General features: G+C 44.1%; 1 protein-coding gene across 1 annotated transcript in view; it reads left to right on the top strand.

Moving 5' to 3' along the window:
- The first annotated feature begins 3,428 nt into the window (after window positions 1-3,428).
- The window catches only part of STK38L (serine/threonine kinase 38 like), a 46,773-nt gene continuing 25,574 nt past the window's right edge, over window positions 3,429-24,627 (top strand). Inside the window, exons 1-2 of the mRNA XM_039353416.1 lie at window positions 3,429-3,753; window positions 20,027-20,166. Coding sequence (XP_039209350.1) covers window positions 20,033-20,166 — 134 coding nt within the window. The 5' untranslated portion in view covers window positions 3,429-3,753; window positions 20,027-20,032. The remainder of the gene's footprint in view (window positions 3,754-20,026; window positions 20,167-24,627) is intronic.

A 24,627-nucleotide genomic window follows, 5' to 3' on the forward strand; every position in this document is an offset into this window, starting at 1 on the left:
TATAAAATCTGTAAGTGTCAACAGTATGGAATGAAATGAATGAAACCGCGACAGGATGTGTATTTGTGACACCATAATTGGGTGGAACCATGGATATCCACGGGGAGGCATCAAAATGATGACACGTATATGGTGAAATAATAATACAAGTGCTGGGAATAAATAATGGCATCAGGCATCATAATGCAAGGACATCACTAATTACTTCTTGTGACCAAATCATTGTGCGTCATAATTTTGACATCACAGTTTATTGGTGGACACCACTGAATGGAGCTGAACTTGTCAGGTTAATGATGAATAAACCAACTAAAATAACTTGCCTTAAGGTACAAGCTGGTGCCATCCAAGCTGTATAATTAAAAGTAGAAATTAATTCAGAATGTTTTTTCCCTAAAAACCTCATTTCTGTTTCTTTGACCATCACAGGACTGGAAAATAGAAGAGGAGCATTGGGGAAAAGAGGGATGACTTGAGGGGGAAAGTTTCAACTTTCTGAATGAATGCAATTCAGAGAAGATTGTCTAGAACAGGGCTTTTCAACCAGTGGTACAGGTACCACCTATGGTACATTGGCACCTGGCAGGTGGTACACGGCCATCCTAGAAAAATAGCGGGGGAGGGGAATGAGCTGAACTGGTGGCAGCACCGCACAAGCTTGAGCGAGAGATGGCTGGAGCTGCAGGGCTGTCAGGGCTCAGCGGAAGCGCTAGGATCAGTGCCACTTTCTAGCTGATTGGTGCTTCTTCAGGGCTGTCAGGGCTCAGTGGAAGCGCCAGGATCAGCACCAGGCTCCAGCTGTAGCTCGGCGCTGATCCTGGTGCTTCTGCTGAGTCCAGAAGAAGCACCAATCAGCTGGAATGTTGCAGCATCTCCAGGGTCTTGTGATTTACATTCAGATGCTTGGCAACTGATTCATATTTATTACGATCACAGTGTCCCAGGGTCATGTGAAGTGACCACAGCCTGCTGCAACCACCCAGCAGATGGGGGGAATAAAAACCAAACACCCCCCTACCCCTGTTGCCAATCCTCAACAGAAATGCTCACAACAATGAAAACCTCGGACAGGAGGAAGAGTACCACCGGGCGGGCAGGCGTCTTGCTCAGTTGTGGCTTGGGGGGCACTTTTTTCAGTGCCATTGTAACTTCAAACAGTCACTAAGCAAACTGTTGTAAGTCGAGGACTACCTGTACTTTATCACTTTTTTCCTTTTTTTGGTCATCTAGTTTTTGACACCTTGCTAGGCGACTGGTGGTCCTCGGATGTTGCCACATCCTAAAAGTGGTACAATGGGTGAAAAGGTTGAAAAACCCTGGTCTAGAAAAAGTTGGTTGAACTTTGGGCAAATTGAAGACCTTCTGAATAGACAGGGTCACTGTTAAGCCCAGTTCGTTTTGAATTCATGGGTTAAGCATGTTTTAAAATTTTCATTTGTGGTGTAGGAATGAATGTCTATATGGAGATTCTCAGTCATCCAGGTCAGAGTTGTCCCAAAGATGCTTTTTTCCCCCCAAAGGCAATTGGACTTTCTTGGTTTTTTTTTTCCTCTGAAAACATTTTGCTTCTCATTCTCACTTTTTGGATGAGAAATGAAACATTTTCAAAGGAAAAAAAACACACAAAGTCCAATTGCCTTTTGGGGGGGAAAAAAAAGCACCTTTGGGACAACCCTTACCTGTATGATGGAGAATCTCCTAGTGACCTAGTCATTCGTTCTTGCGCCATGAATGAAGATTTTAAAACAAGCCACGAATTCAAAATAAACCGTGCTAAAAGTCACCAAGTTTATTCAATGAGTCACCAATTTGCACCTTCGGGACACAGCGTTGAGTCTGGCCTGATAGCTACCAGCAGGCAAATGCCTGGAGTTATGCTGCCAGTTGCAAGGTCTGCAAGAGGCAAAGGACGATGGGAAAAAGGAAAGCGAGGGAAGGAGGGTGGGTGAAAGGGAAATGAAAGGGATGCGAGGAGCGAGACAAGAACCAACCAATCAGAATAGAGCTGGAAGGGACCTTGGAGATCTTCTAAATCTACTTCAACCCCCTGCCCAAGCAGGAGACCCTATCACAATGGTGGCGAACTTATGGCACGGGTGCCAGAGGCGGCACTCAGAGCCCTCTTTGTGGGCACGCGTGCCATCGCCCCAGTCCTAGGCCTTCAGCTGGGTTTTATAAAACCTTTTCGCTTTAGGCCTCCGCCGCCGTGCGCAAAACAAAAAAAAAAAGGTTCAATTAGTCAATTTCAACTTGCAGGGAAAAAAAAGATCTCGCAAAGTTGGAATTGATTGATTGAACTTTTTAGTCCCACCCAATCTGCCGTTACCACCGCAGCCACGCCCACCCAATGGGCCACACCCACCCGGCACTCTACGATGCATAAGTGGGTTTTGGGTTGCAGTTTATTTATTTATGAAACTTATATACCGCTTTAAGTGCAAGCACTCTCTAAGCGGTGTACACCAGTAAGCAATGTATATATATATATTTACATTGCCCCCAACAATCTGGGTCCTCATTTTACCTACCCTGGAAGGATGGAAGGCTGAGTCAACCTTGAGCCAGTGAGATTTGAACCGCTGACCTGCTGAACACAGTTAGCTAAAGTGGCCTGCAGTACTGCACTCTAACTGCCACCTCGGCGCAGTTTGGGCACTCGGTCTCTAAAAGGTTTGCCATCACTGCCCTATCATCTCAGACCAATGGTGGTCCAGTCTCTTCTTCAAAGCCTCCAGTGAAGCACTCACAACTTCTGGAGGCAGGTTGTTCCACTGGTTCATTGTCCTCACTATCTATTAGGAAGTTTCTCCTTAATTCCAGGTTGCTTCTCTCGAAGAAACTGAATTCAGAGGGGTTCTCCCCAAACGCCATTCACTCCTTCTACTCTGCTTGGCTTTCTGATTCTTGCCAACCCGGATTTTCACTTCATCCCCGCTTCTCGTTTGCCAGCTCTAGGGCGTCTTTCCCAAAGGGGGTCGGTTCGCAGGAGGAGAAACGCGGGAGGGGAATCCAAACTCAATCTAAACGCCGTTTGGCTCCCGAACTGAGGCGCCAAAGCGCTTTTACGCAAAGATGCCAAGAAGACCCAATCGATCTCTCTGCCCCCCATTCTTTGTCTTAGGGGGACCACAAGTCTCAATGCAAAGCTTTTCTTTCTTTCTTTTTCTTCTTTCTCGCTTCCTTTCTCTTTCTCTCGTTCTTTCTTTTTCTCTGTCTTTTTCTCTCTTCTTCTTTTTCTCACGCTTCCTTTCTTTCCCGGCTTTCTTTTTCTCCCCGTTCTCTCCCTCTCCTTTTTCTTTCTATTCCCTTTTCTCTCTCGTTCTTTCGCTTTTCTTTCCCGTTCTTTCTCTCCTCTCTTTTCTTCTCTCTCCCTCCCTATCTCTCTCTCTCTCTCCAAAGTGAGGAGGGGCAACAGTGCGCGGGGATCACTTCTCCTTCCTCTTCCAAGCTCCGGCCCCGCAACCGGCATCTCCCCGCCGCGGCACTGCCGCAGCTCGCGTGGCTCAGCCTCCGGCGACGGCGGGAAGCCAATCGGCGGCGGCGGCGGCAGGCCCACCTTCTCAACTCCCCCCCCCCTTTGGGGGCCGAAGCTCCTTCCTCTCGCGAGAGCCGGCTAGTAAACAGCCCGCCGCCGTCGCCGCTGCTGCTTGCGCTCCATCCTCCCTTCCCGGCGCAGGGCGAGCCAGCGGTGCAGGCGAGGAAAGCGGCCGGCTTGCAGGCGGGGAGCGCAGCCAGCCGGCCAGGCGCGTGGAGGTGAGCGCGAAGGGGGCTGCCCAGCCAACTCGCCGCCCGGGCAAGGGCAAAAGGAGAGCAGGAGGAGGAGGAGGAGGAGGCGCGCTCCCGGGGTACCCAAGCCGTGTCTCCAACGGGGCGCACACAGCAGCGCTGAGCCCGGTTCCAGGCACGAGTTGAGGCCGGGCCAGCTCTGGATGGGGGTGGGGGGGGGTCTGTCCAGAGAGAAGGAGAAGAAGGAGGAAGAGGAGGAGGAAGAGAAGGAAGGAGGAGAAGGAGAAGGACGCTGTCCAGAGCGAAGCGCAACCGGGGTGCCCCGTGCGCCCTTCTTGCTTCTGCCTTTTGGTGTCGCTGGGAAGGATGCGCCCGGCGCCGGAAAGCTTCGGGGGCTTGGGTGGCTGGGGCAAAGGGTGGGTGCCTGGCCAGGAGGGGTTCTTTCTGGGCTCCAAGCGAAGAGCAGACGGGCCTTCCTCCCCGGGCCAGCGAAAGGGCAAGGCGCGGTGCCTGGCCTACTCTCCGCGCGTCCGGATCCCGATCCGGATTCGCCTCCGGTTAGGACAGTGTTTCTCAACCTTGACCATTTTAAGGCATGTTGACTTCAACTCCCAGAATTCCACAGCCAGCATTGCTGGCTGTGGAATTCTGGGAGTTGAAGTCCACATGCCTTAAAATGGTCAAGGTTGAGAAATACTGGGTTAGGAGAACCGGGCCGGGCGTGGGTGGTAGTGGTGATGAACTTCTTCCCGCGGCCAGTTGTTGGAAAGCGGTCCCCAGCTGCTAACATGGCTGTTGCTGAAATCCAAGACTATATATAGAAAGAAATGAATGGCAGAGAGAGAGAGAGCGCGAGCGATTGTGCCAAGTCACTTTCCGTTTCACCGGCAAGCTGGCAGAGATGTGTAGGAGAATCGTTGGTGGCGGTTGCTTGGCCTCTCTAGGGATTTGCAGAGGAGACTTTCTGGTTGGGGGTGGGGGGGGTGACTCTGAGAGTGGGTTATTTCCAGGCTTAGGAGTTAATAAGTGGCTGGGTTCACAAGCCTTACCTCTAATTACCTGGACCTTGAGGTCACTTGAGGTCTGACCTTGATGTGAATCATATAGAATAGAATAACAGAGATGGAAGGGACCTTGGGGGGGGGTCTTCTAGTCCAGGGGTCCCCAACTCCCCCCCACGGTCCGTGGATCAGTAGTGGGCCGTGGCATGCCAGCAACCGGTCCACACAAACAAGCAAAGCCCCATCCACGAGAGATGCAGGCAGCACACAAAACCACGCACCCTCCGGTCTGCGGAAAAATCTCTCTCCGCAGAACTGGTGCCCAAAAGGTTGGGGACCTCTGTTCTAGTCCAACCCCCTGCTCAGGCAGGAAACCCTATGCCATTTCAGACAAATGGCTGTCCAGTCTCTTCTTAAAAACTTCCAGTGTTGGCGCATTCACCGCTTCTGGAGGCAGGTTGTTCCACTGGTTAATTGTTCTCACTGTCAGGAAGTTTCTTCTTAGTTCTAGGTTGCTTCTCTCTTTGGTTAGTTTCCATCCGTTGCTTCTTGTCCTGCCTTCAGGCGCCTTGGAGAATAGCTTGACTCCCTCTTCTTTGTGGCAGCCCCTGAGATACTGGAAGACTGCTATCATGTCCCCCCTCGTCCTTCTCTTCATTAAACTAGACATACCCATTTCCAGCAACCGTTCCTTATATGTTTTAGCCTCCAGTCCCCTGATCCTCTTTGTTGCTCTTCTCTGCACTCTTTCTAGAGTCTCAACATCTTTTTTTACATCGTGGTGACCAAATCATGAACTAGCATGGGGTCTGGATTCCCATCATTTTCAGAATCAACCACAACATTATCTGACTCTGAACTATCATGCTTGCCTTATCCCACATCCTCTTTTGGGGTGTGTGTGAGCTTTACTGATTGCAGGAAGCTTGCTTTGAATTGGCCACGATAGTCAAAGATTTAAACGAACTCTGATTAAAAAAAATCCCTTCCTCTTCACTAGGACCCGCCAGTATTTTCTACTGATAGGAAAAGTTCCAGAGAGCAGCGTTTGGTTGCCCAATAATATGCAGCCGTGATAGGAATTGTCTACTCACTTAGGTGGTGGATCATTTTAGGAATCCCGTCTTGGAAATGGTAAAGGGAGCCTGGCTTGCAAAATAAGTCAGGTTTTGCATTTAAAAGTGTCTGGCATGAGACATCTATAGACACTGAAGCAAAGGCTGAGTGATTCTCTTATCTATCTCCAAGTTGGATCTTTCTATCTGTCTGTCTATCTATCCATCAGTCTATCTGTCTCTATCTTTATTTCTATCATCTCTACCTTTATCTGCCTATCTATCTATTATCTATCTATCTATCTATCTATCTATATCTTTATCATTATCTATCTCTCTATATCTCTACCTTTATCATTTCTGTCTGCCTATCTGTCTATTATCATCTCTCCTCTATCTATCATCTATCTATCTATCTATCTATCTATCTATCTATCTATCTATCTATCTATCTATCTATCTATCTATCTATCTCAGCTGTCTGCCTGCCTATCCATATCTATGTATAGTTTCTCCCTCTCTTGTGTCTCTTTCCATCCATCCATCCTTTGTCAACCTCAGCCACGTGAAAATATGTGGACTTGTAACTTTTTATTTCACATTAATTCCGAACTGTTTTTACAAGTAGTCTTTTATTTACAACTGTTAGCCTCCCGACCATTCAAAGTTACACTGACATTGAAAAAAGGGATTTATAACTGGTATTCACAAGATTGTTGCAGGCTCCCTGTGGTCACATGATCAAAATTCAGAGGCTCGGCAACTGGCATGTACTAATGATGGTTGCAGTGTCCTGGGGTCACATGATCCTCTTTTGCGACCTTCCGATAAGCACAGTTAATGGGGAAGCCAGATTCACTTAACAACCATGTGACTAACTTAACAACTGCAGGGATTCACTTAACAACAGTGGCAAGAAAAGCTGTAAAATGGGGCAAGATTCACTTAATAACTGTCTTGTTTAGCAATGGAAATTTTGGACTCAGTTATGTTCGTAAGTTGAGGACTACCTGTATTTTTATATTGAGCCTTATAATTGCAAGGAATTTATCTGCTGTGGTTAGGACATTGTTTAAAGAGAACGTGCGTATAGGAAGTAGTTTTGTAAACATTTTTATTTTGCACTTGGAACAATGTTGTTTTCCTTGCCTTTTTTTTTTTCAAAAGAGTGAGAAATGTTTTAATTTGAAAGTGTATCCACAAAGACCCTTAGCTAACTGACGCTTTAAAAGAAACAGGATAATTATTTCAAATGCAATATTCATCAGTCAGATGGAGAGTCAGCCGGCATTATTTAGGAAACTTGTTTGGGTTTGTTGACTGAGTAGAAATTTTACGTATCTTTGGAAATAAGGATTGGCATAAATGAAGCAAACCATTGAAAACAAAAATCGTTTAATTGTGGTTGTCTGAATGCATTTCGAGATTGGCTAGAGATTGGGAATAATTATATTTCTTCACAATAAGACTTCTGTAAATAAACAAGACAATAAAAGAAAGTATTTATAGCTCAGGGTTGAAACAAGACAATCAAAGTTTTAATGAGCCAATTTGGTCTAGTGCAGTGGTTCTCAACCTTTCTAATGCCGCGACCCCATAATACAGTTCCCCATGTTGTGGTGATCCCGAACCACTTATACATCACCGGGTGCCAGGGGCGTGGCCAAAGAAAAGGGGGGAAAAAATGGCGGACAGCCTTGTTTGGTGACCCACGTGAAATGGTCGTTCGACCCCAAATGGGGTCCCGACCCACAGGTTGAGAACCACTGGTCTAGTGGTTAAGGTACTGGACTAGAAAGCAAGATACTGTGAGTTCAAATCCCCCCTTATCCATGAAAGCCAGCTGGGTGATTTTGGGCCAATCACCAGGAGATGGTGAGTTCTAGTCCCACCTTAGGCATGAAAGCCAACTGGACGACTTTGGGCCAATCACCAGGAGACAGTGAGTTCTAGTCCCACCTTAGGCATGAAAGCCACCTGGACGATTTTCAGCCAATCACCAGGAGACAGTGAGTTCTAGTCCCGCCTTAGGCATGAAAGCCATCTGGGTGACTTTGGTCCAAACACCAGGATATGGTGAGTGCTAGTTCTGCTTTAGGCATGAGAGCCATCTGGGTGACTTTGGGCCAATCATCAGGAGATGGTGAGTTCTAGTCCCGCCTTAGGCATGAAAGCCAGCTGGACGATTTTCAGCCAATCACCAGAAGACTCTGAGTTCTAGTCCTGCCTTGGTCATGAAAGCTGGCTAGGTGACCTTGGGCCAGTCACTGCCTCTCTTTTAGATCAACTCACCTCATAGGGTTGTGGGGAAAATATGAGGAGGATGTGTGTTGGGTATGTTCTCTGCCTTGAGTTATTTGTAAAAATAATAAATGTGGGGTATAAATAAACAGAGGCTATATAAAGGAGTAAAGACAAAGAAAATAAACGATAGAAAATAAGAGTTAAGAAAGCCTTGCCACGGATATTGTTGTTTTGAATCATCTTTTGAAGCCCTCTCATCCAGAAATCCTTTTTGTTACAGATAGGAATAAGGAATGATTTTATCGAGAAAGTCCATATGTCTGTCTTGCGCTTCTCGGAGATACTGTGAATTGAATCTTGGCACCTTCTAGGTGTTTGAATGATGAGTTGCAAAACTCCATTCTTATAAGAAAAGGGTTTTTTTTAAAAAAAAAAAACAACACATAGAATTTGAGGAGAAGATCTGATATAGGAACTATGATCTGAATCGTTCAGTTTGTGTATGATTCCACCGGTGTTGAAATGCAGTGGGAATTTTGGCCACTGCCAGTGCAAGTTGGAGGCCGTTGTGATGTGTGAAGAAGGCCTTTGGACATTTTTTTTTTTTTCTGTCTTTCTGATTGCCAACAGGAACAAACAAAAGAGGCCTTTTCTTGTAGACTTCGCTGAAAACAAAAGAGCAATTGGGTAAGGCAATCCTTCTGAAGCTCCGATTGTCATTTAAAATGGAGTTTATTTGTCATTTGATCCTACCTTAGGCTTGCGTTTGCAGTGTTCCAATATTTGAGGGGCTGTCACAAAGGGGGGGGGGGGAGTGTCAGTCTATTCTCCAAAGCACCTGAAGGCAGGAAAGAAGCAACGGGCGGAAACTAATCAAGGACAGAAGCAACCTAGAACTAAGGACAAATTTCCTGAGAGAGAACAATAAACCAGTGGAACGGGTTGTGGGTGCTCCATCGCTGGAGATTTTTAAGAAGAGACAGGACAACCATTTGTCTGAAATGGTACAGGATCCCCTACTTGAGCAGGAGGTTGGACTAGAAGATCTCCAAGGCCCCTTCCCACTCTGTTAATCTGTTCTGTTTACTTCCAAAGAAATACTTCCGCAATACTAGTGCAACTAAAATTTAAGAGAATGGATGTGACGTGGATTTCAAAGAAATAGTTCGTTGGATCAGCCCTTAACCATCCACGGATCTTGCAGAAATATTGAATTCTCTTTCCCTATTTGAAAATGACACTGGCTGGGGCTATCTGAAATGTCTAGAGAGTTTAAAAGTCATCAATAAAGGCTGATTTAAAGGAAACTTTAAATCTTGGTGCCGGTGAATTTATGAGAGGTACTGGCTGAGTTCAGACACTGAACTAAGCCATAACTCTGAGTTTAATTTACCATGTTTCTCCACTCGAAAAACATGGTTGATTGCATGTTAGGAACTCAGCCAGTGTGATTCCTGCCTTTAACTCAGTTCGTTCACAAGGGGCCTTGTGTTTCCCCACAGAACAGGAGTTGTGTGCGGTATGTTGTGTTGAGAAAGAGGGAGTGATCCAAAATCTCTCAGGAAGCTTTCAAGACTGAGAGTGGATTATAGGCTCCAGGTTGCACAGATTAAACCTACTTGCCTTGTATTGTTTCTCCGACATGAAACCGGTTCTCCTTGTTGATTCCCCTTTTATCATTGGGTATGTGGTATTTTTATGCTGGAGAAGGGAGATAAATTTATATGGGCTCTCCCATTAAGATTTTTCTTATCGATAAACCGTGAGCATCACTAAGGAAAAGCAGATAGCTAAGTGGCTGAGAGGGACAATGTTATTATTATTGCACCTTCCAAATTAATTTTCCAGGGCTGAATAGCTGCAATGATGCCAAGTTAAACCCAGGTTTAGATGTTTGCATTCCAGAAGTAATGGGAGACGAAGTATTTTTGGGATGTATGAAAAGACGGTGTGGCTTTTATTGAATTAAACCATGGGAGACACTCAGCCCATTTGATAATGGCGGAATATTTGAAAATAAGGGGGGAAGTGCAGCTTACTCATTTAGAAGGGTGTTTCTCAGCCTCAACAATTTTAAGACGAGAGGACTAACTCCCAGAAATCCCCAGGCTGACTGGGAATTCTGGGAGTCGAAGTCCACACATCCCAAAATTGCAGAATTTGAGACACATGGGTTTGGAAGTACATTGCCATTATAGTTCTGTATCCAGCTTTATACATAGTCGATCTGAAAGTATTTAGTATAATTTATAATCTAATGTTTATTTAACTGGTTTGTTTCCAAGTGGGTGGCCTGTATTTAATTTTGATAGCAGGGCAGGATCCAGGTGCTGAACCCAAATGTAGAGTCAGGAACAATTGACATAGGCCACGGGTAGGCAACCTTGGGTCTTTTATGACTCGTGGACTTCAACTCCCAGAATTCCTGAGCCAGCCATGCTGAGGGGAAAGGGAGAGGTTTCCAAGCTGAGCCATGCTGGCTCAGGAATTCTGGGAGTTGAAGTCCACGGGTCTTGCCAAGGTTGAAGACCCCTGATATAGGACAGGGATGGGGAACCTTGGTTCTTTTATTATTCGTGGACTTCAACTCCCAGAATTCCTGAGCCAGCCATGCTGAGGGGAAAGGGAGAGGTTTCCAAGCTGAGCCATACTGGCTCAGGAATTCTGGGAGTTGAAGTCCACGAATCATAAAGGAGCCAAGGTTGCCTACCCCTGACATAGGAGCTGCTAACCCATCTGGTCCATATTTGAAGTCCTTTCACCTCCATCGTTTCTTTACAAACTTAATTCATAAATAGTTGGCACTTTCAAATTTGCCTTATGATTGTACCGGTAGTCCTCAACTTACAACAGTTCATTTAGTGACCGTTCAATGTTACAACGGCACCGAAAAAGTGACTTATGACCATTTATCCCACTTACGACCGTTGCAGCCTGCCCGTGTTCACGTGATCAAAATTCAGAGGCTTGGCAACTGACATGTACTTAGGACAGTTGCAGCATCGCGGTGGTCACGTGATCCCCTTTTGCGACCTTCTGACAAGCAAAGTCAGTGAGGAAGCCAGATTTACTTAACAGCCCGTGTGACTCACTTAACAACTGTATTATTGAGAGTCCTCATCTAACAGCCATTTGTTTAGTGACCGTTGGAGGTTATAACAGCACTGAGAAAAGTGGTTCCCGACTGATCCTTCAGTTGCTACAACTATTGTAGCATCCCGACAGTCAGTTCCTGCGATCAGAATTTGGACACTGGGCAACCGGCCATGTGCAGATAGTCCTCAACTTATAACAGTTCATTTAGTGACTGTTCAAAGTTACAACGGTGCTGAAAAAAGTGACTTACGACCGTTTTTTAAGGTTACGACCTTTGCAGCATCTCCGTGACCATGTGATCAAAATTCGGATGCTTGGCTACCGGTTCGTATTGATGACCTTTGCTGTGTCCCAAGATCACACATGATCCCCTTTTGCGATCTTCCAACCAGCCAAGTCAATGGGGGAAGCCGGATTCACTTAACAACCGTGTTTACTAACTCATCAACTACAATGTTTCCCTTAACAACCGTGGCGAGAAAAGATCGTAAAAGGGGGCAAAAGCTCACTTAAGCAATGTCTCCTTTAACAATGGAAATTTTGGGCTCCGTTGTTGGTCATACGTCGAGGACCAGCTATATTTACAGTCCTTGGTCACCTGATCGCTATTTGCAATCTTTGGAGCCAGTTTACAACAAGCAAAGTCAATGGAGAAAGCTGGATTGGCATAACGATAACAACGGGGGCAAAAGGGGTGGTAAAAATGGGGTGTGACTCACATAATCACCTTGCCTAGAAATGAAACTTCTGTTCCCCATTGAGGTTATAAATGGAGGACTACCTGTATATACTTTTGAAAGGCGGAGTAACTCTCCTCCTATTCTTTCCTACTCCATTTAGCACGGTTTATGTTGGGGTCCTCAAACTTGGCCACTTTAAGGCTTGTGGACTTCAACTCCCAGAATTCCCCAACCAGCCATGACAGACATGTCAAAACACAAGTCTTAAAGTGGCCAAGTTTGAAGACCCCTGGTTTATGTGATTGTGCTCACGCTTTTTTTTGCTCTTGCCACTGAGGATTGCTAAAAAAAATTTAAAAATCTACTTTTAGGATTAGAATTCAGCGCAGGTTTCTACGAAAAAATATCGGTTGCTAGTAGAATATTTGGAAATAATGAGAGACAAAACTGTGTTAGGTCTCGGTGCAACCACACATAGCATATTACAATGCTAAAAATAGGAAATAACGAACGCTTAGCTGCAGATGCCAAACAACAGTCTGAAAACCGTCTGGTGGTTTGAGCCACTTGGGATTAGTAGAATGAATTAATAAGGAAACGCCTCTGCCTTAGGGGTGGATACGCTATGCAGGTTGAGCTAACACAAACCCAACCGCCCTGTGTTTGTTTAAGAGCTTTATTTTCAGGACTTGCCCTGGGCAAATTTGGATGTTGAAGTCTGAACATTAATCTTCTGAGAAGCAGAAGGATGGTGGTTAAAAGAATCAGCTTTCCCCTTTCCCCCTTAAATCACAATGAAGTTTGAAAGAGTTGTCTGCAGCTAGTCTGAAAAAAGCGACTTAGGACCTAGGACAGACATGTCAAAACACAAGGCCCGGGGGCTGGATGCGGCCTGCAAAGTGGTTTCATGTGGCCCGCTAATGTCTTGCTTAGCAACATAATTTTTTGGCTCCCTTGTGGTCACACTTCGAGGACTCCCTGTATTGTTGTAAGAAGTAAGGAGGATATAAGCAGCAAAGCACTTCTTTAAAAGCCAATCGTATTTTTAAGGATCTTAGCTCCCCAAAAACAATTTGGACTGTAAAGGGAGAATTGTTGGCGACAGGAGTTGCCGTAAAAGAAACTGGAGGTTTATGATCTCCTTTAAGGCCTTGGACAATTATAATTAATAGCGGAAATAAAACTCCAAGTTGTTTGAAAGCCACTAGGAGTATATATCTGAGATTAGAATTATGGCTGGTTGACAGCTGTTGTAGCTTTTTTTGGTGATATACCTGTAAAATAAATATCCGTGGGCACAAACACACCAGATTTAAATCTACCAAGAATACCACAATTGCAATTTTACTGGGGTTTTTTTTTTTGTTTTTTTTTTGTCTACTTCAGTAGAAGATCTTCAAGAAAATAGCCAGGACTTCATTGAGTTATTTGACCTTCTGCAAATTGAGAAGAACAGGCAGTCCTTGAATTATGACATTCATTTAGTGACCATTAAAATTATAACAGCACTGAAAAAAGGGACTTTGATTGTTGCAACGTCCCCATGGTCACGTGGCCAAAATAATTTGGGCACTTGGCAATCAGCATGTACTTAACAACTGTTGTAGCATCCCAGGATCATGTGATTGTAATTTGTGATCTTCCCAGCTAAGTTCCAAGAAGCACAATCAATGGGGAAGCTGGATTTATTGAACTACCACGTGATTCCCTTAACAACTGTAGTGATCTGTTTAACGACCTTGGCAAAAAAGGTTATGAAATCAGGCGCAATCTGATATAATGCTATACATATTAATAAGAACAATATACTATTCAAGGAAAAGTCTTCATCATGGTTCCGTCCATGACTGCTTTAGAAAGAAGGTTGCAGTTTATTGAAGAGGAGAGCCAGACAGAAAGATGGCTCTGGAAGAAAAGAGAGCGAGCACATGTAGGGAGTGGGTTTTTATACCCTCTGGGGCCTTTTGTTTGGAGTTGTTCCTGTGAGTGTGCCCTTTGGCATCTGTGGGTTAATCCTATTATGTCCTGTCTTAGAGTTTGGGTGGGGTATGTAGATTTTAGTGTCTTTGTCTTCTTAATCTTCTAGCTGGGGGCCTCCAACCTTCCTGGATTGTTTACATCTGCATTTCTACAGAGCTGGTTTCTGCTTGGGGGAGAGAGACTTGGGGCTATTAAGAAAAAAGTGGGCATGCTTTTCTGCCTCTTTAAGATCCTTTGAGGAAATATATTTTTCTGCCCTTTTAATATTTTCTTCTCTGGGGGGCTGACTTCCCACAATATTTTTCCACATCTTTTTTAACCTTGTTCATCAAGAAGCTTTTTTTTGCTGAGATCTTCTGCTTCATCCCCACAATCCAGACCAAGGACAACATCATTAATATCCAAATTTTCTAGATCCACTTCTAGATCTTCAGTGCCAGATACAGCTTTATTCCCTTTAGTTTCTTTTAGTTCTCTAGAGTCGTGCCAAAGTGATCCCCTAAAGGCTAAAAAAAAATGAAACCATAAGTTTTCAGATGATACTGTACATGTGTGTGGTCTACAAAAACCTACGTCAAATTGTACTTGTTAGTGTAATATGTTACAAGGCACCCTTTGTAATGAATATGACCCATCTTTCTAGTTGTGGGAATTCCTTCTGGCTTTTCTAGGTAATTTTATTTTCATTTGTTATATTCTTTCCCTGCCTTTGTATCAAATTAGGTCATTCACGCAGCCATTGAACATGTATATTTGTGTATTTACTGTAAATGTACAAATACATTTGTATATTTATCCTATAGGTACCTGGAGGATCTATATAGAATAAAGTATATGAGATTCATTTTTGGTTTTTAAACTCATCAGTTGAAGCTGCAGAAAACCTACTCTTCCTGTTCCATTTATCTCTTGCTTCTAGTCGCCCTCAAAGTCTGCAATGAAATTTCAAATAAAATGGTCATTGTTCCTTTCTGAAGCTCTTCTAATACTTCACTCAGGATTGAATTATTACGGGAAAGGTTATTTTAAGAGACTTTGCTTTCTGACTAAAGGCTGGGAAAGTAATCTGGCCAAAACATTACGTATGAGTTGTCTGCACTAAATTAATTCCTTATTTGGCTTAGTAGCTGATGAAACATCTGTCTGGAGCAACTCACGTTACTCTAGAGTTTGGGTGCAGCTTCCTTGCATTGAGGTTGTCAGCAGAGAACTTGACTGATGGGATGAAATCATCCAAAGTCATACCTCTTTTGTCTGATTCATTGTTTTGGGTCAATCATTGTACCTGCCTGTGTTGTTTCCATTCATGGTTCATATTCTGCATTGCCCCAAGAAGGAAAAGATTGCTGTTTTCTGAAGATCACTTTCACTTGTGGAACAGTTTTCTGGCTTTGAGATGGAAAACCATCTTTGACATTAATTGTCCAGGGAGGTCCATGTAAAAAGGAAAAACAGGAATTCCGTTTTTCAGATGCATGAAACCCCACACTGTTGAAGGAAAAATCTTCATCAGGATCCAGTCCAAGCTGGGAATAAACAAACATGGGGACTGCTTTAGAAAGAAAGTTGTAGTTTATTGAAGAAGAGAGCCAGACAGAAAGATGACTCTGGAAAAAAAAAAAGAGGGAGAGCACATGTAGAAGGGAATGGGTTTTTATACCTTCTTGGGCTTTTGTTTGGAATTGTTTCTGTGTCATGAACCTTGATCTGAGTCTGAGTGTGCCTTTCTGGTATCCTGATGGTGGTGGATTAATCCTATTATGTCCTGTCTTAGAGTTTGGATGGGGTGTGTAGATTTTAAGGATCTTTGTCTTCCTGGTCTCTTCAGCTTCTAGTTGGAGGGCTCCAACCTTCCTGAATGGATTATTACATCTGCATTTCTAAAAGCTGGTTTCTGCTGAGTTGTCTGGCTGGGGGGGATGTGTGGAGACATTTCTGCCTTTTTTAAAGATCTTCTCCATTATTCCTTTGAGGAAATATATTCTGCCTTTTAAATATTGCCCAAAAGATTTCTTTCTCTGGATTATTCACACAATCCCAAAATAACATTTTACTGCAACAACTCTGAAGACTTGGTTACACAACTGAATATCCTCAAATTATTATCTCTGTCCATGCTCAGGTCACAAACAGGCAGCCCTCAACTCATGACCACAAGTGAGCCTCAAATTTCTGCCATTAAGCAAGAGTTATTGAGTGAGTTTTGCCCCCTTTTACGACCGTTCCTGCCTCAGTTGCGAAGTGAATCACTGCAGTTGTTAAATTAGTAACCCGGTTGTGAAGTGAATCTGGCTTCCCTGTTTGTTTTTGCTTGTCAGAAGGTCGCAAAAGGGGATCATGTGACCCAGGGACATTGCGACTGTCATAAGTACATGCCAGTTGCCAAGCATCTGAATTTTGATCACGTGACTGTGGAAAGTCAGCCCCCCAGAGAAGGAAATATTAAAAGGGCAGAAAAATATATTTCCTCAAAGGATCTTAAAGAGGCAGAAAAGCATGCCCAGTTTTCTTAATAGCCCCAAGTCTCCCTCCCCCAAGCAGAAACCAGCTCTGTAGAAATGCTGATGTAAATAATCCAGGAAGGCCCCCAGCTAGAAGATTAAGAAGACAAAGACACCTAAAATCTACATACCCCACCCAAACTCTTAGACAGGACATAATAGGATTAACCCACAGATGCCAAAGGGACCTAGGTAAAAATATATGACACAGGAAATACAAAGCCTCAAACAGGAACTGGAAACAACCTCAAGAGCCCCAGAGGGTATAAAAACCCACTCCCTACATGTGCTCTCTCTCTTTTCTACCAGAGCTATCTTTCTGTCTGGCTCTCCTCTTCAATAAAGTGCAACCTTCTTTCTAAAGCAGTCGCCATGTTGTTTATTCCCAGCTTGGACTGAACCATGATGAAGACTTTTCCTTCAACAGTGGTAACTGAAAAAAGGTCCTAAGTCACTTTTTTCAGTGGCTGTTGTAACTTTGAACGGTTGCTAAACAAACTGTGGTAAGTTGAGGACTTACCTGTATTCTGGTTTAACGTCTTCTCGATTTAACATCCTCGTGCATTTGGATAGGGACCTTTAGAAAACAGACAGCAGATGGAGAACCCAAACAATAAGCTGTGTTGTCTTTTCCGTTAGAAAGCACAACCTGTGCATTTGGAACAGATGCAGTGGCAAATGGCTGCATTAAGAAGGTAGAATCCTGGCAAAGGTTTGGGATTTTCCCTAGCAGCTTTTCCCTAGCACAGGGGTAGGCAGCCTTGGCTCTTTTATGACTCGTGGACCAACTCCCAGAATTCCTGAGCCAGCCATGCTGAGGGGAAAGGGAGAGGTTTCCATGCTGAGCCATGCTGGCTCAGGAATTCTGGGAGTTGAAGTCCACGAGTCATAAAAGAGCCAAGATGGCCTACCGCTGGTCTAGGCGTAGGCCGCTTTATGACTCGTGGACTTCAGCTCCCAGAATTCCTGAGCCAGCATGGCTCAGCTTGGAAACTTCTCCCTTTCCTCTCAGCGTGGCTGGCTCAGGAATTCTGGGAGTTGAAGTCCACGAGTCATAAAAGAGCCAAGGTTGCCTAATTCTGCCCTAGCAGTTGCAAAGTTCCAACGCTGGCAAACTCAGCCACTTAGCCCTGCTCAGCTTTTTGGTGACATCTACTGTGATGAATGGCACAGGCAGCCCTCGGCTTATGACCAGAACAGAGCTCAAAGTTTACGCTGCTAAACGGGACATTTTTAAAGCGGGTTTTGCCCTGTTTTACGCCCTTTTATCCCGTGGTTGTTAAGCGAATCCTGCACTCGTTAAATTTTCAGTTGGTGTGCTAACTTTGAACGGTCACTAAATGAACTGTTGTAAGTTGTGGGTTACCTGCACTTTGTAATGCAGTCTCAATTTTTTTTGGTCACCTCTGTTTCTGGCATTGAGATAGTGTTTCTAGTGCAGAGTTCCCCTACCTGTTGGACACCAGGGACCGGCTCTGGAGAGAGGTTTTTTTGCAGACCGGTGGGTGTGTGGTTTTGTGTGATTGCCCACACTTCACGCTTCACAGACAGGAGAATTGGGGTCGTGACTAAAGGACAAGTTTCCAAAGCCCTAAATTGCTTTTCTCCAGAGCACGCTATCTCCTCATATCACCTTTTTTTCTCTCTTATGAATTAAGATCTGAGTCATGTTTTTGCAGGTGCTTCGTCTCCAGAGAGTCTTTTCTCTGGAAATAAAAACAGGGCCCGGTTTGTGAAATTCAGTCCCTTTCAGGCAGCCATGAAAGCCTTCCAGAATTCATTCAAAATTATGTTTCTCGTTCCTCTCCAATAAAATTGGGAAGCATTTTAAACTTCAGCTTTATCAATAGTCCCTTCTTTGCAAATTGGGCTGCTTGGGTGGTGATGGTGGGATTCCCTAACCCAGCTAGAGGACTGGCCGAGAGAATAGAGGATTGTTTTCCTCCGGTTGTGACTTTTCCAAAACAACTTTCTCATTTTGGCCAACTGTTTTGATCATGTGTTTGGTGCTCCATGGGGCTGTTAATCTGTTTGCATGCCGTGACTTCCCAGCTGTGGCTACACGGCTGGTGTTTAAATACAAGGCCATTATATTCAGGCTGCTTTTATTTTTTTTGGGGGGGGGGAGCTGAATGTTCCCTTCTGTTTCTGTTTCAAGATTTTTAAAAAATAAAATAAAATAGCAAGCAACTCGGTTTATGATGTTGAGATCTATTTGCCCGCTAGCAGCAAGTCAAAACTAGCTGCCAAAGGTGGGTTGATTGATCGAAGGAAGGGAGCGATGTTTACAAGTAGTCCTAGATTTACAACAGTTCATTTAGTGATGATTCAAAGGTACAGGGGCACTGAAAAAAGTGGCTTACGACCATTTTTCACACTTACGACCTTTGCAGCATCCCCAGGGTCATGTGATTTACATTCAGATGCTTGACAACCGACTCGCATTTATGACGGTCACAGTGTCCCAGGGGATCCCCTTTTTTGACCTTCTGACAAGCCAAGTCCATGGAGAAACCGGATCCACTTAACAACCGTGTTAGTAATTGAACAACTGCAGTTGTTAAATTTTTATTCTGTTGACCTTTCTCACCACCGTTGTTAACTGAATTGCTGAACTTGCTAAATTTGTAACCCGGTTGTTAAGTGAGCCTGGCTCCTCCGTTTACTTTGCTGGTCAGCTGGTTGCAAAAGCTGATTGCGTGATCCCCGGGACGCTGCAGCTGTTGTAAATATGAGTCGGTTGCCAAGCGTCTGCATTTTGATTATGTGACCGTGGGGATTTTTCAGAGCCGTTCAAACTTCAAACGGTCACTTAATGAACTTTTGTAAGTCAAGGACCATCTCTAAATTGTCCGAGGGCTTTTTGGCATTAATCTGCAGGACCCCAAGGCTGCTGCAGTCTGAAGTCTAGGTCAGGGGTAGGCAACCTTGGCTCTTTTATGACTGGTGGACTTCAACTCCCAGAATCCCTGAGCCAGCATGGCTCAGCTTGGAAGCCTCTCCCTTTCCCCTCAGCATGGCTGGCTAAGGAATTCTGGGAGTTGAAGTCCACGAGTCATAAAAGAGCCAAGGTTGCCTACCTCTGGCCTAGGCCTAGGCCGCTTTCTGACTCGTGAATTTCAACTCCCAGAATTCCTGAGCCAGCACGGCTCAGCTTGGAGACTTCTCCTTTTCCCCTCAATGTGGCTGGATCAGGAATTCTGGGAGTTGAAGTCCACCAGTCATAAAGCGGCCTAGGGCAGGGGTAGGCAACCTTGGCTCTTTTATGACCGGTGGACTTCTACTCCCAGAATTCCTGAGCCAGCATGGCTCAGTTTGGAAGCCTCTCCCTTTCCCTCAGCATGGCTGGCTCAGGAATTCTGGGAGTTGAAGTCCACGAGTCATGAAGGGGCCATAATTCCCCCATGCTGTCTCAGGAATTCTGGGAGTTGAAGTCCACAAGTCATAAAAGAGCCAAGGTTGCCTACCCCTGGTCTAGGCTGAAAATATGAACACAAATTGCTTAGTTTCGCCCCCCCCCCCAAAAAAGAAGGAAAAAATCATTGCTTCCTGCATGATTCAAGCTGGGCTTATTCATTTCAGATGGCCAGAGGTGTGTGACAGAGAACGTGTCACCTTGCCAAACAACCTTGGAAGGAACTCTGTATTCCCACACTGGATTTGGGAGGAGAAGGAGGAGAAGACAAGGAACAATTTTTATTCCGTTGAGTAATTATTATTTTATGGGCCCTGTTTCGATGCAGGTTACTATGGCAATGACTGCAGGGACTGCAACGCCTTTTCCTATGAGCAACCACACCCGCGAGCGAGTCACGGTGGCCAAGCTCACGCTGGAGAACTTTTATAGCAACCTCATCTTGCAGCATGAAGAACGAGAAACCAGGTATTAGAGGACCCCTCCTGCGTTGAAATCAAATCTTTGGTGAGGTGTAGACGTGGCATGGGGTTCTCTAGTTGGGGTCACCCTTTGGTTGGGGACAAGAACGGACTGGTGGGAACCAGAATTGAGTGGTGGGCTCCTTGGTGCTCTCTGAACGTAGCCATGGCCTTCAAGAGAACTTCCTTCTAAGTAAGGATGGAGTCCAAGGAAGCGTTTGGCCGCCTCCATCTGTGTGGGCATCTCCAAGCGAATCAATTATGCTGGAAGAGAATATTTGTAGCTCAGGTTTAACTGTGAAGTCCTTGGTGCTCTCTCTGAACTTGGCTTATTTTCTTGCAAACGTTCGATGACCCAACTGGCTAACATCATCAGTGCTAGGAGACAGTGGGGGTTTGTGGAATGGAGGAGGAGGGGAAGGAGAAAAGGAGAAAGAGGATGAGGACTGTGGGGTCCTTGGTGCTCTCTGAGCTTGGTGGTTTCCTTGCAGACGTTTCATGACCCAACTAGGTAACATTGTCAGTATTAGAAGGGAGAGAGGTTTGCAGAGAGGAGGACTGTTAATAGAGGAGAATATTTGTAGCTCATGGTTTACATGAGGGGTCCTTGGTGCTCTCTGAGCTTGGTGGTTTCCTTGCAGACATTTCATGACCCAACTAGGTAACATCATCAGTGTTAGAAGGGAGAGGGGTATGCGGAGAGGGGGAGGAGAAGGAGAAGGAGAACTAGTACAATACTCTCTTCTATCATAATTGATTTGCCTGCAGATGTCCACATAGATGGAGGCAGCCAAAGGGTTTCCTTGGACTCCACCCTTACTTGGAAGGAAGTTCTCTTGAAGGCCATGGTTACCCACTGCCCATGGGACTCAAGAGCAATCGTTTATTTATTTATACCCCAGCTTTTTCCTCACCAAAATCCTCCTGGTTGATAATAACGCAGAATACCCAACATCACAATGTGAAAAGTTGGAAACCCCCCCCCCAAAATAAGCTGAACAAGTAGGCAGCACCTAAAATGTAGCACCCTGACTAGTATATTGCTAAGACGGTCGAGAAATGTTTGGTGGACACAAGTTCTCCTGAGGAGACCTCAGCCACAGAAGACTACTAAGTGACTTCAGCCCTTCTTTCTTATTTCATTTGCCTCAAGGCTTGTTGTAGGGAGAAATGGAAAAAGGAAGTACTGGAAGAAGGATGGAATATGCATCTAAGGAATAAATAAACTGGGTTAGACCTGCTTAATGCTTGGATAGGAGACCACCAGGAAAATTGGAGGGGGGGGAGGGGAGGAAATCTCTAAAGATGGAGCATTTTCGTATGGTTGCCAAGAAAACTGCAGATAAGCCTGGATTTCATTTAGTGACTCTTCAAAGTTAACATTGGCACTAAAAAAAAGTGACTTAGGACTATTTTTTCATACTTACGACTATCCTCATGGTCACGTGATCAAATTTCAGATGCTTGGCCACTGTTTCCTATTTATGACGGTTGCAGTGTCCCGTGGTCATGTGATCCCCTTTGGCGACCTTCTGACAATACCCGTACTACTAACTCAGGGGTAGGCAACCTTGGCTCTTTTATGACTCGTGGACTTCAACTCCCAGAATTCCTCAGCCAGCCACGCTGAGAGGAAGGGAGAGGTTTCCATGCTGAGCCAAGCTGGCTGAGGAATTCTGGGAGTTGAAGTCCACGAGTCATAAAAGAGCCAAGGTTGCCTACCCCTGTACTAACCTAATCACTGTTAGCAAGAAAGGTCATAAAATGGGGGCAAAAGTCACTTAACAACTGTCTTGCTTAGCAATGGAAATTTTAGGCTCAGTTGTGGCCATATATCAAGGGCTACCCGTATTGGAATGGGTCTGCGAAGTTACGAGGAGACGAATTCAAGTCGAAGGAGACTTTACTCAAGCAGCAAATAGAGAAAAGTCCTTACCGTTTGTTTTTAATTGTGGAGAATCGTGTATAATGTTAATTTTCTTTTAGTGTTTACTTCACCAGAAGACCAAGGCAAATTTTGTTCTTGGGCACTACCGTTGTTACTCTTCAAACACTTCTGTTGACAAAGCGTATCTTACACCTTGTTTGCCAGCTGCAAACCTTATCTGGGTGGAGGTGATTTGGCCACCTTTGGCAATCTCCAGTTTAGACTTTCACAATGCCTTTTGCATGAAGAGTTGGCTTCGAAATTCGATTGGAAGCTGCGGCAGATCTAGCTTAATCTGTGATCACATCCAGTCAAGTTGCATGATCAACTGCTGCTTCCAAATGCCGGTTTTCATACCTATAATTAAGAAGGATTTGCCCTCTTCTCTACTTAATCTACCTGATCTTTAAGGTCTTCTCTGTGTTGAGAGCTCCTGTGAAGGAACATCCAAGATGAAGAAGACCTCCGAAGCTCAGCTGATGTTTTCTTGATGGACTTCTTAGTGGTTGTTCTCCCCCTAAATTTATTTTTTAAAACTTATATTTTTCAAGCGATGGAAACTTTTTTGTCCGAGATGCAATTATCTATGTTGGACACCATTACATTTTTGTCATTGTTGCCCCTTTCTTTCTATAGGTAAGTCCTTGGCTTACAATGGTTCATTTAGTGACCGTTTCAAGTTACAACGGCACTGAAAAAAGCGACTTAGGACCGTTTTCTCATATTTACAACCGTTGCAGCATCCTCCCAGGGTCATATGATCAAAATTCAGATGCTTGGTAGCTGACTCATATTTATGACGGTCGCAGTGTCCCGGAATCACATGATCTCCTTTTTGCAACCTTCTCACAAGCAAATTCAAAGAGGAAGCCAAATCCACTTAACAACTGTGTTATTAACTTAATCACTGCAGTGATCCATTTAACATCTGCGGCAAGAGGGGTCGTAAAACAAGGCATTTAACAGTTGTCTCACGTAGCAACAGAAATTTTGGGGCTCAATTATCATCGTACATTGAGGACTACCCGGATTTGTAAGCTATCTGGGATCTTGGACTGCAAATTACAGCAGGTCTATAAATTACAGAAATAAATATTTCATAGAGAAAAATAGTTTTAAAACGTATATGGTTAGCAATTGGTTTATTCCCTTAAATAGTGTGTCCCCTGGCAGAGAAATTAACTATAGATAAAAATGTTTTGCAAATATGTTGGAAGTAAATTTGGAAGAAAACTGCAGCAAGACGTAAAAGATACCTTAATTTTATTTTTCTGATGCCTTAAATTTTTTTTCTGGTCTTGTATCAAGCTGAATTAAATGCTTGGTATGATAGATACACTTAGCTACAGGCGTTCCTCAGCTTATGACCACTATTGAGCCCAAAAACTATGTTGCTTTTTTTTTAAAAAAAAATTATTTTTCATTTTTCCAATTTACAAAACATTAAACATTTTTTTAACAGTACTGTGTCGTGTATCTCTTACAGTTATTTACATTTATTACTATACATTTTTGTTTCTCTGTTCTAACCAACTATACCACTTATCCCACACCTCATAAAATTCTGTTTCTTCCTTGCCTTTCATTTATAGCGTAAGTTTATACATCTCGGCACATTCTAATATCTTATGAATAAACATATCATTAGCTGGTATATTTTCAAGTTTCCAGCATTGAGCATAGACAATACGTGCTGCTGTTACTATGTGTACAATAATATATTGGAGTTGCTTCTTTATCTTTTGATTTATTATTCCTAATAGAAATAATTCAGCATTAAATTCAATTTGTTCTCCTGTTATCTCCTGTAGCCATCTTCTTATCTGTTCCCAGTATTTCCTTGCTTTAGGGCATTGCCACCACATATGATAAAATGTTCCATCCTTATATTTACATCAAAAACTATGTTGCTAAGTGAGACATTGGTTAAGTGAGTTTGGCCCCATTTTACGGCTTCTCTTGCCACATCTCTCAAGTGAATTCCGTGCAGTTGTAAATTAATAACACAGCTGTTAAGTGAATATGGCTTCCCCCTTGACTGCTGGTCGGAAGGGACACTGCGACCGTCATAAATGTGAGTCAGCTGCCAAGCATCCGAATATAAATCACATGACCAGGGGGATGCTGCAATGGTTGTAAGGGTGAAAAATGGTCCTAAGTCATTTTTTCAGTGCCGTTGTAACTTCGGAAGGTTACTAAACGAACTGTTGTTAAGTGGAGGCTTACCTGCATAATGTACAGATCAGTGCTTCTCAACTTTGGCAACTTTAAGACGTGTGGATTTCAACATCCAGATGTCAACGTTGCTAACATCGGATGTTTTTGCTTGGACAACAGATGGAGAAGCAACCATTTTCTTCTTATGTTTTACTCTTAGAGTTAGAGTTAAGTGATGCTGAGGGGAGGAATGTGCATGAGAGTTTAGTTAGACATAACAATACTGTAACTAGTGTGTGAACTAAGGTTATTGAAATAGGAGATGACAAGAACTGGCGGGCTGGAGAACTGGAGGGGAAGCCTGCATTTCAAACTAATTGGAGA

The sequence above is a fragment of the Crotalus tigris genome, unplaced genomic scaffold, assembly GCF_016545835.1.
Source record: "Crotalus tigris isolate CLP2741 ecotype Arizona unplaced genomic scaffold, ASM1654583v1 scf7180000018523.1292444, whole genome shotgun sequence".
Lineage (NCBI taxonomy): Eukaryota > Metazoa > Chordata > Lepidosauria > Squamata > Viperidae > Crotalus > Crotalus tigris.